Source organism: Cyprinus carpio, chromosome B17, assembly GCF_018340385.1.
Source record: "Cyprinus carpio isolate SPL01 chromosome B17, ASM1834038v1, whole genome shotgun sequence".
In the NCBI taxonomy this organism is placed as follows: Eukaryota; Metazoa; Chordata; class Actinopteri; order Cypriniformes; family Cyprinidae; genus Cyprinus; species Cyprinus carpio.
The window spans coordinates 21,351,364-21,365,884 of NC_056613.1; the positions used below are offsets into that span (position 1 = coordinate 21,351,364).

Sequence of the window (14,521 nt, forward strand, 5' to 3'; positions counted from 1 at the left end):
GCGCTGTAGCGCCCCCGTTAGGCCGATTGGGCCGGTTCTTTGCGCCTGAGTAGCGAGCAAGACTACTACCTTTTGACCAAGTTTCAACTCTCTAGGCCTTACGGTTTGGGCTGCCCGTTCAGTTTTAAGGCGGAAGAATAATAAATAATAAAAATCCTAACAATTACAATAGGGTTTCAGCACTGCGTGCTTGAACCCCTAAATATAGCTGCAATAAAAATTTAAAATATTAAAGTGTTAAAGACAAGTAAACAGTCAGTAATAAAATAGGAACAAACAAATCAATTAATAGCAACTGAACCGCAAAATACAAAAATAAATTATAATTAAAATTTTTAAAAACACTGCATAGTTTTCTTTTCATAAATAAAATATAGATTAATTAAAGTTATTAAATATATTCAGTCAAGATCAGTGAATGATTTTCTTTTGTTCTTTGATTAACATTAATGACAGGCAGCGCGTTTATAGGCTGCTGTTTCTTTAACACTGAAAGCACGCAGTGCTAAAAATACTGTACATGCGTTTTCTGTTTACATTCACTTAAGACAAAAACGGTTGTGTTTATGATGATATACCGACGTAGTTTTCTGCATACTAGTTGATAAATATGAAAGAAGTCAGTTCTGGCCCGGAACAACCTTTTCTACAGTGGAAATACAGGGAATGGTCCGAGAACGGACACAATCCGGGAACCCGCACCGCGACCGCTGACCGCTGTTCTCTGTGCACGCGCTTGCCCTTCATGTGCGCTGCACGCAAACAGGGGCGCAAGTTCTTTCCATTCCTGCAGTTAAATCACTTTAGATCACATTAAAATGTGAACGCAGGAATCGTTAAGCAGAATAGAAATGCACGCTTCTTATCGAAAACCCGGTTCTTGGAAATTTGGAACTGGTTCTAAAATGGAACCGGTTTTCGATACCCAACCCTATTTCTCTGTGCCTTTATTGTTATAACTGTACTGTGGACTCTGCTATTCTTTAATATTGAGAATGATTTTTAGAACTTTATCTTTATCATTATCTTTATAGTTATCGTTCTTGGTGTGAATGGGGCTTTAGGCTTTATTACCAGCCCTGCCATATTAATCTTGTTCTCCTGCCAAATGGGCTAGAAATCTTCCACCTCTTTTTTTAACCTTACCTGCTGATGTTTTCTCAGTTTCCATGAATTCTGAATCACTGCGAGTGAGCTAGATCTCAGTGCTGTATTAATAGTGAGTTTCTGTTGGGTGACTTTGTGATTCAGATCTGTCACAGATTTAGCCATATCGTCATGCTGCAGTAGAGCTGGATGGCTCATTGCAGCCGGTGAGTGAGTTTTAATTTCGTCTGGCTCAGTCATCAGTCAGACGCAGCACTTATGATGCTGTGATGACACTCTGGGTGACAAATACGAGTGACATCATTGGGTTCAGACTTACACATGAAAATATGTATCTTGATGTGGACAGGACTGTGTGATCTGGTGTGTGTGTGTTAGGGTTGGGCGATGTCTATAAATATTGCATTGGATGATATCTACAGTGAAACATCGCGATGGAGGATGACATCGGTTGTTAGGGGATGGGCCTGAAGCGTGAATCCTTATAAGGGAAAACAACTAACCATTCCTAACACCGTGTCTACACCGGATGCGAGCGATGTGGCTCGATGCGACAAAATACTATAGAAACACTGATCAATAATAGAGATTCATTATTTATAGATCAGTCAATAGAACTCAGTATAATCAGTGATGCCAACTGAGTGATGACTGAGGATGATGGCGAATAATTTGAAGATCCTCGGTACCACTGACAAACATATAATCTTGTAAAATGTGTGGTAAGTGCTGCCGCGCCATAGTATACATAGAGTATGTGCGATCGCGAATCTCGAAAGTGATAGTGAAACTAAAAGGCGATCGTGCATTCAAAAAGTGGGGGGGGGGATCACAGTGTCGGTGCAACATCATGATGTCTATCAGCCATCGGCGATGGATGATGGCATCATCTGTTGACCCTTCCCTAGTGTGTGTGTGGTCTAAGTATGTACTTTCATCGTGTAGACATTTGCTCACATATGTTTGCGTTTAATTTCATTTCCGTTTCATGTTGTTTGTGAGCTTCTAAGCAGACGTTTCTGTGCAAGTGGTTAAGTATGCTGTTGCTGTGTTGACATTTGTTTCTAATTTATTAGATTTATCACCTTTGAATCAGCTAGTAATTAGCTGCATCAATCAAGTTAATTGTGAACATATATGCTGTGTGTATGCATGTGCACTTGCACCTGTGTCTGTACATACATCCGCAACCTACTAACCCTCTCTCTCTGTTTCTGTCTCCATGTGGTAGGTGTGCATGCACTGGGACGGCGAGCAGAGCGCAGAGAGGAAGTGGAGGAGACTCCGAGAGGAATGTGAGGTGGTTTTGTTGGAGCAGGAACTCGTCTGGGCCTACAAAAGAACCGGCACAAACAGCAGCAGCAGCAGCCAGGAGAAGAGAAGACTGCAACCCGCCTTGGTGAGTCCACAAAAGCCCTCAAACTACTGCTGCTCAAACTGTTCACAGACCATCCGATGCATGCTACACACAAAAATGGCAAGAACTTGAAAAAGATTGGATGGCTTCATGTAGTCAGATTTGGGGTGCATTGGCTTTTATCAGTCTGGTTGGAGTAAAAGTTTATTTAAAGAGTTCATGACATGAGAAATCAAATTTGTCTTGATCTTTTGGCATATAAGAGGTCTTTGTACCATTAAAACATCCTGTAAGTTTCATAGCTTAACATGTCCTCCTCTTTATAAACAAAGCATTTATTTAATCAATCTCCAAAAAAGGCTCGTTTGGATCTAAGTTGACATATGACATCATAGGGGCACAAACATTTGCATAAACGTTGCCTCCAGAGCAAGACATGTACAAAAAGAAATCTTCTCACCGTATCGTTCAGTCGCTAACACTTGATTAATGCGAGTGAATGTCATGTCGTGTCAAAAGCAAATAGAAATTCTAATCACTGCCGCTATCTTGTCTACCATGGATACAGTATATAGATGTGTGTTTGCTTTCGGACACAGTCAACGCACTTGAGTCTGTCGTCAATAGGACAGTGTAAGGAACAAGTGGATAGTTTATTTTTAATGGCATCATGTAGCATGTCAGAGGATTGTTCAGAGCTTTTTGTTTTGAAATCAAGGCACAGTGTCATGGAGATTTCACAAAACATTTGTTGAAAGATGAAGCAGTACTAGATCTGATTGCAGCTACATTACAAACTGTAAATAAATTATTTCATTATGCATAATGCTTCAGCGAAAGATTTATCAGAATGATTCAAAAGTGATACTTTTGAGTCTGAATGAATCATTAAAACAACAAATGTTAATTTCTTTTGAAAACTCTTTCTTGTTTTCTTGTTTAACCGTAATTATCTTGCCGTTTTATTGGCCATGAAAATGGTGCAAGAAGCACTTCAGTAAGCCTTTACAGAAAAGTCTGTAACATAGTTTGGTTAAAATTTCTCAATGGTGGTGTAAAAAACACCTTTTTTACCCTGTCAAAAACAGCTCTTTTCAGAACACGCAGTTTTGTAGCATTTTCCTTTAAATGTTAATGAGCTCTGCTGACCCCGCCCCTATTTTCCGTGCCGCTCTCGGAGGGACTGTTTACTTTAGCATTCATCGTGAAACTTGCTAATTAGCACATTATTAGAAAAGACGATTTGCAAAGATTCATTAAAAACCTAACACACTCAGTTCTTCTGTAGGTGAAGCTGGATCATGAATGATTCGCGTGAATATAGACACATTTATGTAGATCGGGGGCACATTCTTTTCAGAAACAAATGTAGTCCACTCAGGGATCAGCGGATTAGATGTCAGATGTCGGGAGTAAATGACGACTGCTATGTTCATTATTATATTCAACAACACAACACCTCAATCACTTAGGAGTCATTCTTGTCTACATCTGCTCCGGCGGTGAAACAATGGCGGACTGATGACAGCTTACTCAGGGCGGGTCTAAGGTAAGACACCAGTCCAGTCTTTGCTGAAACGCTACTGTCAATCAAACTATCGTGGGAGGGGCTTGTTTTTGTGACATCACACAGACAGGCATCTGAGATCGGCTCAATTTGAGAAAGGGGTAAAGATATGAGCAGATAAAAAAAAGAAAACTGGGTGGATTTTTATAATTTTAGGGTGGTTGTGTACACACACTGCCAACACACATTTCAGTTCAAGCAACTTGTAAAAGTGCATGTAGCATCATATGACCCCTTTAAACTTCATGCTCAAAAGCAAGCTGTGGTTTGTAGCGACTGTAATGTCAGTCTGACTTCCGCTTTAAGCTGCAGTGTGATGCTTTATGCTGATAGTAAGATACATGAGACTGCCAGTGTCTGAACACTCAACACATGTATTTATGAAGTCACTCAGTGCAGAATGAATGAAACTGATGGGCTTTTGTTGTCATATCTGGACTGTTTCCACCAAAGGAGACTGACTGGCTAACTGCTGTTACTAACTAGTCATTAGTTGCCTCTGTGTCATAAAAAAACAAACATTTTCCACGTTTTCCAGACAGCAGATCAAAGACTCTACATTTATGACATCTATGACAGCATGTCACCGTGGCTAACCATGTGGTATTATGGGCTACCGTGCGTAACCTGGAGTAACCATGGGTTAAGGCCATTTACATGGGTAAATGGGGTAACTGTGGTAACAAAGCTCTGTTTGGCCAACGGGCTGCAGAGATAAGAGTGTGTGTGGACTTCCTCCATTCAGAGCACTGTGTGTTTATAGCTGTGTTTGATAAAACAGTGCATGTGTGTGTGTGTGTGTGCTGGGCAGAGTGTTATTTTATGTCAGGGTGGACAGTATAAAAGGTATTTCTGTAGCAACATCTGAGAACGAGAGAGAAAGAGCGATTTTACACAGCTTCTACTGATTCCTCTGTTCTCATTTATCTGACTCTGCCAACACACACAGACACACATTCACCTCTTTCTTTCCCTTTTCATGCACACTGTCTTTCTCTTTTTTTTACTCCTCTCGCTTTTTCTTCCTCTTTTAGTTCTTTCTCAATGACTCACACATCTTGGTCTCCCCCACACACACACACTTATAAGCTGCTTTAGGTTTTCTTGTTATTATCAATGTGGAAAACCATTGCGATACATTCAATTTCAGGATTCTTCGATAGAGTTCAAAAGAACCCCATTCGAAATGAAATCTTGTAATGTTATAAATGTCTTTACTGTTACTTTTGATGAATTTAATACATCCTTGCTGAATTAAAGCCTGTTCACAGCAAGGAATTAAACTGTAATGATAACTACAGTTTTAATAATTATTCTAATTCTGTGATAATTGGGAAGTCCACACCACAACTATAATAATAGCGACACAGAGGAACAAGATCGTTAGAATTACATTTAGAACAATTTTTTTTCCAGCTGATGAATGAAACACTGACAGCCAATCAGAATCTTCTGACTATAAAGATCTTGAGTATTTAAAGCAGCAGATGACATAATCTCAGTTCGTGTTAATTATGTTAGAGAACATTAATGTGGATGCTAACATAATTATCATGATAGTTATCATTCTTGGTGTATACAAGCCTTAGAAGTATTAATTTAGTAATTATTAAAGTATTATTTATTTCAAACAAATTTTACTGACCCCAAACTTTTGAACAGTAGCTTGATTCTGTTTGGCTAATGAACATTCTAAGGTGTGCAATTATTATTCAGGAGACACATGGCTGAAGTAGTTTCAGGCAGTTCTTGATCACTTTATACTTCTATATTACTTCATCAAATGATCTAAGTTGTTTCAAAGGTCCTTACAGCCTACAACAGGGACACGAGCCAATACATATGACAAATAATAGGGTAAACTATTTCCCAGTTTTTCCCATAAAGTTATATTTTATTATTGACAGAAAGCACACTCCCTTTAGTACAGGCAGTACAATACAGATAAGCACTCGCGCACACATGGAAACATACAAGCGCACAGAAACTTGTTGCAAGCGCTGTCTCATGACTTTATCAACAAATAAAAGCTGAAAGCTGCATGACATTTCTCAGTAGCAAGGTGGTAACATCACTGTTCTTGAAGCAGTTAAACTCACATACGTCAATAATTTATATATACTAAATGACCATGTCACATAGTTTTTGAACAAAGTACATTAAATAATTTACAAATAAAAGAAACTATCTAATCTATCTAATTTGATTATTTTCTGTTGTATTTGGAAATTATGATAAATGCAAACCAAAAAATAAGATTATTTATAAATAATTCATAATAAATTCAAATGAATTAGTCTGGAATCAGTGCAAAAACAGCTTTAGATTTTATTAAATATGATGTGGTGAACCATGTTTGAAGCTGTTATAAAATAAGCCATATGCACACTACAGACTGACTGGAATTGGCAGCATTCCTCAGCAACAAGATCAATAGTGTTATTGTCCCCTATACATGTCAAACTTAATATATATTTGATTTATAAATTATTTAGCATATTTTGATGTATAATTATGAATTGTTCCAAAATAATGGTTAATAATCACAAATTGCTCCAACTGAATTGTTGTCATAACAAATGTTTACACCACTATACACTAGTGTTCAGATTGATAGCAGTGTTTTTAAAAATTGTGTTTGTGGATATGGCATAACATAAACTTTGTCATTAGAAATATACCATCATATGAAACCCTATCTAATATCTAATACCTAATACTCTATATTTTCATTGTATGTCAAAAATAATCTAATTTGTTCTCCGTTCTTTTAGTAGAAACTTAAATGAAATATAACTGAGAAAGAACCTCTGAGCAATACGTTTTCATGTGGGTTGAAACAGCCACAGACACACTTTGGTTTCCTTTTTTACACACACACTCTCTCTCTCTCTCTCTCTCTCTTTCTCTCTCAGTCACACACACACACACACACACACACAGCCCGATCTGCTTGTGACTTTCTCTGCTGTAGAATATCACTGAGTCAGCAGCCGTTCTCCATCACAGTTACCTACACACACATACACACACCATCTCTTTCTCCCTTTATCTCTTTCTTTCTGGTATAATCTCCCTGGCCCTCTTTTCTCTATCCCTATCCGACCTTCTTTGTCAAAAATTAACACAGCATGTATGTCAGTGTACTTGTCAGAGAGAGAGATTAGAAGAGATGGGGAGAGACAGACGCTCACTCACGGGATGAAAGCCAGTCAATGTGTGTGTTACTGACAGTCAGACAGACCATTAACACAACACTTGTGTGTGTGCTTGCGTGTGTGTGGGTGGGGGTATGTGTATTTGTGTGCATGTGTGGAAATTTGTACATATTTGTAAGTGCTCAGAGACGTTTTGACCTTTACAAGCTTTTTTATTGACATTATGAAAACAGAAAGACTTGCGTTTTTACGAATGTGAAATGAGGGGATTCTGGGAAATGAGAGGTGAGAGAGAGTGTAAAGTAAATTTTGTACTCAAATTTATTGTAAGCTGAATTTAACATTTATTTGAGAGGCTTTAAAGAAGCCACATTTTACCCATTTGTCGCATTTGTTTAAATTTAAAATGTTAGTTAAGATTTCTTCTGCCACAAAGTTGTAATTTAGTTTTACTTGACCTTTAGTTTACTTTACTTTTAGTTTTATTGTTAAACAGCTGATGCTAGTGTACCTGTAAAACTTTTATATGAAAATGACTCCTGTTCTGATAAAGGCTAACCTTTACTAAACAAACGTGGCATTGTTCTTCAGGATGCACTTTTTTTTACTATTAGGGTATCATAAACTACCTCACAATGCAATATGCATTGCAATACATGCAATAATGGTTGTTTCAGTTGCACTTTATTTAGAGGACCTGCTAGCTTCATTAATTGAAATACATAGGAAATACTCTGCATCAACATATAAATAAATAAAAATATATTGATATAAAAGCGTAAAGTATCAGTGCACTATTTAGAATCTCAATTAAAAAAAATGAAGCATCACAGCTGTTTTCAACATTGATGATAAGAAGAAATATTTATTGAGGAATGATTCTGAAAATTAAGCTTTAACATCACAGGAATAAATGATAAATATATGAATATTTTTGATCCGATACATTGCAGCCTTGTTGATATGGATGCATGATATATCAGCCACCATATTGGTATCGGCCGATAAATGTTAATTTGAATGTTATCGTTATCAAACTGACAAGAAAATTCTGCCGATATATTAAAGCCGATAAATAATGCACTACTTCAGATGCACACTGTTCGCCATGATGGTTTTTAATTGCTTGAAATGTTAGTGGAATCAATTCAAAAAGGAAAATACAGTGAAGTGCAACATGTGCAGGGAAAGTCTGTCATAATATAATGAGAACATTACTGTTAATTAATCTTATGGAATCTTTGTGCGCCCCTGTTTAAGCGCCTTGTTACGGGAAGAGCGCATTCACAACAGATCTGCACCTTCATGACCAGCACAGTTAAGTCTGCTTGTGCATTTGCAGCCTTTTGTGCAATTCTACGTTGTAATAATGTGTTTATTTTATGCATATAGGTCTGATTTATCGCATATAGAATGCATTTGGTTGAGCTAATAGAGGGTTAATAGAGTGCTGCAGTTTACCGGTGATCATCTTAGCTCAGCGCACGCAGCACAAACAGTAGCGCACAACATTAATAACTAGGACTATCCTATATATATAAAACATTATGATGAGAACATTATTATAATAAAACGTTGTGAATTCTTTGGTTTAATTTGTGTTTCAGCGCGTTGTTTCTGGAAGAGCGCATCCACAACAGAAATCTATATTCTGGTTAGCATATAACTTACTTTGAGTTCACTTGTGCATTTGCGTCTTTTTGTACATATATAAGTTGTAATATTATGTTTATGTTGTATAAATATCCGATTAATCTCATAAACTGTATGATGTGTTTCCTTGAGTTAAATAAGCTGCCAGCAAAGTGCTTCAGTTTACCTGTGTTCACTCAGCTCTTCTGCTTCAGCGCACGTAGTGTGAACAGCAATGCACAACATTAATAACTAGTATAGCTGGGAATGTCATATGCATAACATTATAAAGAGAATATTACAGTAATAAAAGTTGTGAATTCATGTGATTTTCAGCGTGTTGTTACGGGAAGAAGAGCGTGTTGATTTACACATCTTACTAGCACGTAACTTAGTTCAAGATCACTGCATTTGCATCTTTTTATGCATATATAATTTATAATATTATGTTTATGTTATATAAATATCTGATTTTCCTATAGCATAATTAACCCACTAAAAAAGCACTTTCAATTTTCACTTCAGCAACAGCGCACGCAGCTTAAACAGAAATGCTGCTATTTGAAACAATGGTAGCTATTATTTGAAATACTTCTTTTTCAAAATCATTGATATGTTATTAATAATAACCACCACTTTTATTTTTATCTTATATTATTTTCATATGGTTTAATTAAAATAATTTCTTGATTTCACAGACTAATTCATGATTGCTATATGATGTACGTGAACGTGTGCTCATTTCACATGAGAGCGTGACATCAATTGGGCTTTATTTCTGAAGGGACATTGCATAGCAGTGCCATCATTTCAACAGAGAGAGGCAGACATGCTTTCTTTTCATTTTTTTCCTCCTTTACCTTCCCAGAGACCAGCAGAGCACAGAACAGAGAGAGCTGTCTCTCGCTACACTTCATCAGTCTCAATGTAGTTCAAACAGAGAGTTAGTGGTGTGTGTGTGTCTGCGCAGCTGTAGAGTTGTTTCGAGTTACCTTGGACTCTACACTCAAAGTCATATTTATGTACCAGCTGCAGAGCTTACATTACTCCATGACCCCACAGAATAACAGGTCAACCGCACGCCTGTGTGCACGGCTCTGTGTGTCCTAGGAAATGTATTTCCTCTGGGGGTTTGGGGTCTTTCTCTCATCAGTCTTGGTTTTCCTCTATATGAATGTTTCCGACTTTATTACACACACACAATTCATAACACACAGTTGTTCACAAACAGATCTGTATTTAGAGTCTTTTTCATCTTTTTCCAAATTCTGTGGTTGTCATTTGAATTTTTCTGAGTTTAGATTTATTGGTTTAAAAAGCATGTCTAATCAAATGAATTCATAAAACTTTAACAATTTAATAATTTATTAAAATTTTAACAATAATAGGGCCCTATGAAGTGTTTTTTTTTTCAAATTCCATTTTATTTTTTCACAAATTCTTTAATTTTTATATAGTTTGTGTTTTAAGATTTAATACAAATTCAACAAATTAAACATGCATTTATTTATTGTTTGTTTGTCAACAGAGATTTACCCCAGTAAACAAGACAATTCAGACATCATATTTCTTTTTGCAGTTTTTATAATAACAGATCCTTGTCCATGTTGTTATTTTAAATTGATTAATTGCACAGTCTTTCTTTTGATTTATTAATCCAAATATTGCCAGCTTTTGTGACATTCCACGTTAAGGTCCATTCACATTTACCATTGCATATTTTGTGTGTAAATTCCAGTCTTTTTAATAGGAATCCGTATTCTCAATGCAGTTCCCCATGCAAATTTCATGTTCATGTTGGCCACACAAAGTCGCAATGCTGATCAACAGAAAGTTTTGAAAAATATTGACATTATTAAAAAATTGACCTATTTTGCCTACATTTCTCTAATGTTACTTACACAGTAAATTCTGAATTAATGACTCAATTTCGCAATTCTGTCTGCGATTTCCACATTGCAGGAATCATAGTGCCCTACATGTCGATATCCTTTTCATCTCATGCTTGTTTGTCTATGCGTTTGTACTCATCTCACAATGTGTATGTGTGAGATTGAAGCCTCGGCAGGGCTCTATATTTAGTGCGTGTGTATGTGAGCCCCCCCGCCCCTTCGTCTGTTCTTGGCATGGTGCCTGTAACGGTCTAACCACATGTCGACATCTACCACCAGATGCACTCGCACTCGCTCTCTCTCTTCTCTCTTCTCTCACTCAACTAATTCTCAGTCTCGCACACACACACACACACACACACACACACACACACACACATTCACCCGCCACAGTGTTTACATACGTGTCGGAGCTCTGCTGTGTGTTAGACACACACACACACACACACACACACATGCTCTGTCCGTCTCTCTCTATGATGATTCTGCTGTCAGTAATGGCAGGCAGTTAAATGGATCCAGGTTAAGAGATTATAAGCCTGGGTGTGTGATGAGCTCCAGTCAGCGCCAATGATGTCATCATTTAGGAAGAGACAGGACCACACACACGCGCACACACACTGATGTTTGTGATTGCTTAGACTCAGGGTGTGTGTGCAGGAGAAACAGACACACACACACACACACGCGCACACACACTCTCACACACACACACAGAGTGCTGCACACTTGCTCATTTTTCCCAAATGTCATTTTAATGAATCACCGAGGATTCTGGAAAGCTACAGACGAGTTCCTCACAAACTGAATTCACTTTTTTTGCAGGAATGAATCTGATGAAATTTGGATTAATCGGTGGATAAAGGCTGATGTTTCTACATTCGCCCTTCATGGAACGTAGATCGTCCTGTTCTGTGTTTTTACAAATGTCTGGTCACATCTAGTCTCTGTCAGTGACCTGCCTAGCCATACTGTGTTTTTGGGCATCACAGTTTCTTTTGAACATTAGATTTGTATGTTCATATGTTCAAATTCGCATTTTTAGGCATCATATGTTTGGCTGAATGTTGCATTTGTACTATTTTATGTTTGTTTCAGCATTTTGAGGAATCATGGGCTCATTTAAATGTTGGATTTGGACACTCATATGCTCAAATCAGTGTTTTTGGGCCTTGTGTTCATTTAAATGTTGGATTTGCACTTTCTTATGTTTGGTTTTGCATTTTGGGGAATCATAGGTGATTTGAATATTGAATTTGTAATTTCATATGTTTAAATCTGGATTTTGAGGTATCATAATGTATTTGAACCTGCAGTTTGAATATTTGAATGTTCTGTTTAACATTTTTTGGGGCATTATAAATGCAACTGAATCTTCATTTTATATTTTTGAACTTTCTGTTCAGCATTTTTGGGACTGTAGATAGTTTTAAATGTTTGATTATAACATTCTTTTGTTCAAATGAGCATTTTTGAGAATCAGTCTCATTCATATGTTGGATTTGAATGTTAATTTGGGTTGATTCAGCATTTTTGGGTATTATTGGAGTGTTTGAACATTTAATTTGAATGTTCATGTCTTTGATTCAGCATTTTTGGGTGTTGTTTGTTGGTTTGAAGGTTCATACTGTGTGTTTGATTCACCAGTTTGGGGCATCAGAGTGCATTTGAATCTTTAATGCGAATATTTGAATGCTTTTGCCAGCACTTTTGGGCACTGTAGATGCATCTAAACCTTTGATTCTAACATCCTGTTGAATTAACATTTTTTAGAATCATAGTTTCATTCATAAGTTGGATTTAAATGTTTAATGCAGCATTTTTGAGCATCGGGTTGTTCAAACATTGTAGTTGAACATTAATATGTATAATTAGGCACTTTATTCATTCGGCGTGCAAAGTTCATTTTGAGTGTTTGATTCAGCAATTCTGGGCATCATAAGTACATTTGAATGTTTTTATAATGGCCAAAAATGCTGTCCATGTTGCTCACTCATTTTTAGACAGCCAGTTGTATCCTTCTGTCTATTAGTAAAGCAAACCTCTAATGATTTTCATCTCTTACTGTAGCAAATTATTCATATTCAACACACACATACACATACACATGCAGATGGCTGCCAAATGACTAATCAGTTGTGTGACTCAGTCAGGAAGTGACTCCATTACTATGTGGGTGTGTGTATGTCTGTGCGTGCGTGTGTGCGTGGATGAGAGAGAGAGGGAGTTTATGCCTCTGAATTGCTAACTCATTTGATCATTAAATTAAAAGTGTCTTTCTCTGTCCCTCTTTCCTGCTTTGTCCCTGCCACTAACGAAAACAGAAAACAAGAACGCACACACAGAGCAAGACTGTAGTTGTGGATGTCTGTCCAAGTTGCCATTAGCAACATCAGTTAAGCTACTAATTTGGTGCTTGTGGAGGTAATAGGCAATGTGTTTGTGTGTGTGTGTTTAACTGGTGTCTAGAGAGACAAATATGACCTAGATCCACAGCAGAGAGCCTGTGTGTGTGTGTGTGTGTGTGTGTGTGTGTGTGTGTGTGTGTGTGTGTGTGTGTGTGTGTGTGTGTGTGTAGCAGAAAAGTTTTTACACCAAGTTCTGTTTATGACTGGCAAATTTGTTTCCGTGTGTATATTACCCCAGGTCTGGTGTGTGTGTTAGTCTTGCTTGTGTGTACAGCAGAGCAAAGGTCATGAATGATGTATGTTTGTATTTTCTATTTATGGCTGGCAGATTTTTTTTTATGTGTAGATATTTACCGCCGATCTGTGTGTGTGTGTGTAGGAGAGAGAGTCATTTCTGTGGAAGTGCATTCACTATTACTCACTCAGCTGGACATAAATTTACCCGCCACACACACACACACACATTCTCTCTTACCCTGTTTCTCTGTAGCTCGCTCTTTCTCTCCCTCACACACACACACACACACACTGAGGCTCTGTCTGGCTGTTGGCTGTGTGTCAGCCTCTTGGAGAGCCAAAACAAAGAGGGTTCTTACACACACACATGCACACACAAACAGAGCAAGAGAGCGAGAGATAGAGAAAGGAAAGAGAACCTCTCCGTCCGTCTTTGTGCAATTTGGGAGATCTCTAAGGCCTGCAAGCTTTGTTCGCTCTCGGTTTTTCTGTGTGTGAGCATTTGTCATGAAGCATAGTGCGAGGATCAGCACTCATTTCACACCACAATCCCAGTATGTCAGATTTTTGTTTCCATGAACATTTTAGGGGGGGCTTTATTTTCTTTTGGTACAGATTGAAACTTGTATGCTGTGACAATAAGCATCAATAAAGGTAATTCCCACAACACATACATATACATCATTTCCCCACTGTGCCATGAATTACAGTCAGAGAGATGCAGTTGTACATTTAACGGCTGAACTCAAAGGGAGGTCAACTAGCGTTCAATCTGAGGTCATGTCGTGTGAAATATCAGATCACAGTTATTCTTATCACACTGCTGCAGTATCAACTTTAATTGTGCATTAAAGTGAGTTCAACGACCTAACAGAAGCTCAGTGAACCACGCAAACACAAAAACTGATTCATGATAGCTTCTTAACAGAGCTGGTGCATTTTAATCAAATAATACCCAAAAGAAGCACTTTTTGCATACTGATCCAATGTCTCTAAATTCAAGAGGTAAAATTACAGAAAAATATGAAAAAACAATTAAGAAATGTCCAGCCTACATGCTGAAAACATCATCATTGAGATCTGTTTAAGGTTTGTTATTGTCAAACTAAAACTAAAGTATTTAAAAGTGCTTATTGTGAATTGAAATAGTCTGAAATAAAATA

The 14,521-nt window shown here is 37.4% G+C and overlaps 1 protein-coding gene across 1 annotated transcript in view; it reads left to right on the top strand.

Annotated features, from left to right (window-relative positions):
• jmjd1ca (jumonji domain containing 1Ca) overlaps nt 1-14,521 on the top strand; it is a 67,584-nt gene that overhangs the window by 12,156 nt on the left and 40,907 nt on the right. Inside the window, 1 exon segment of the mRNA XM_042742776.1 lies at nt 2,339-2,506. Coding sequence (XP_042598710.1) covers nt 2,339-2,506 — 168 coding nt within the window.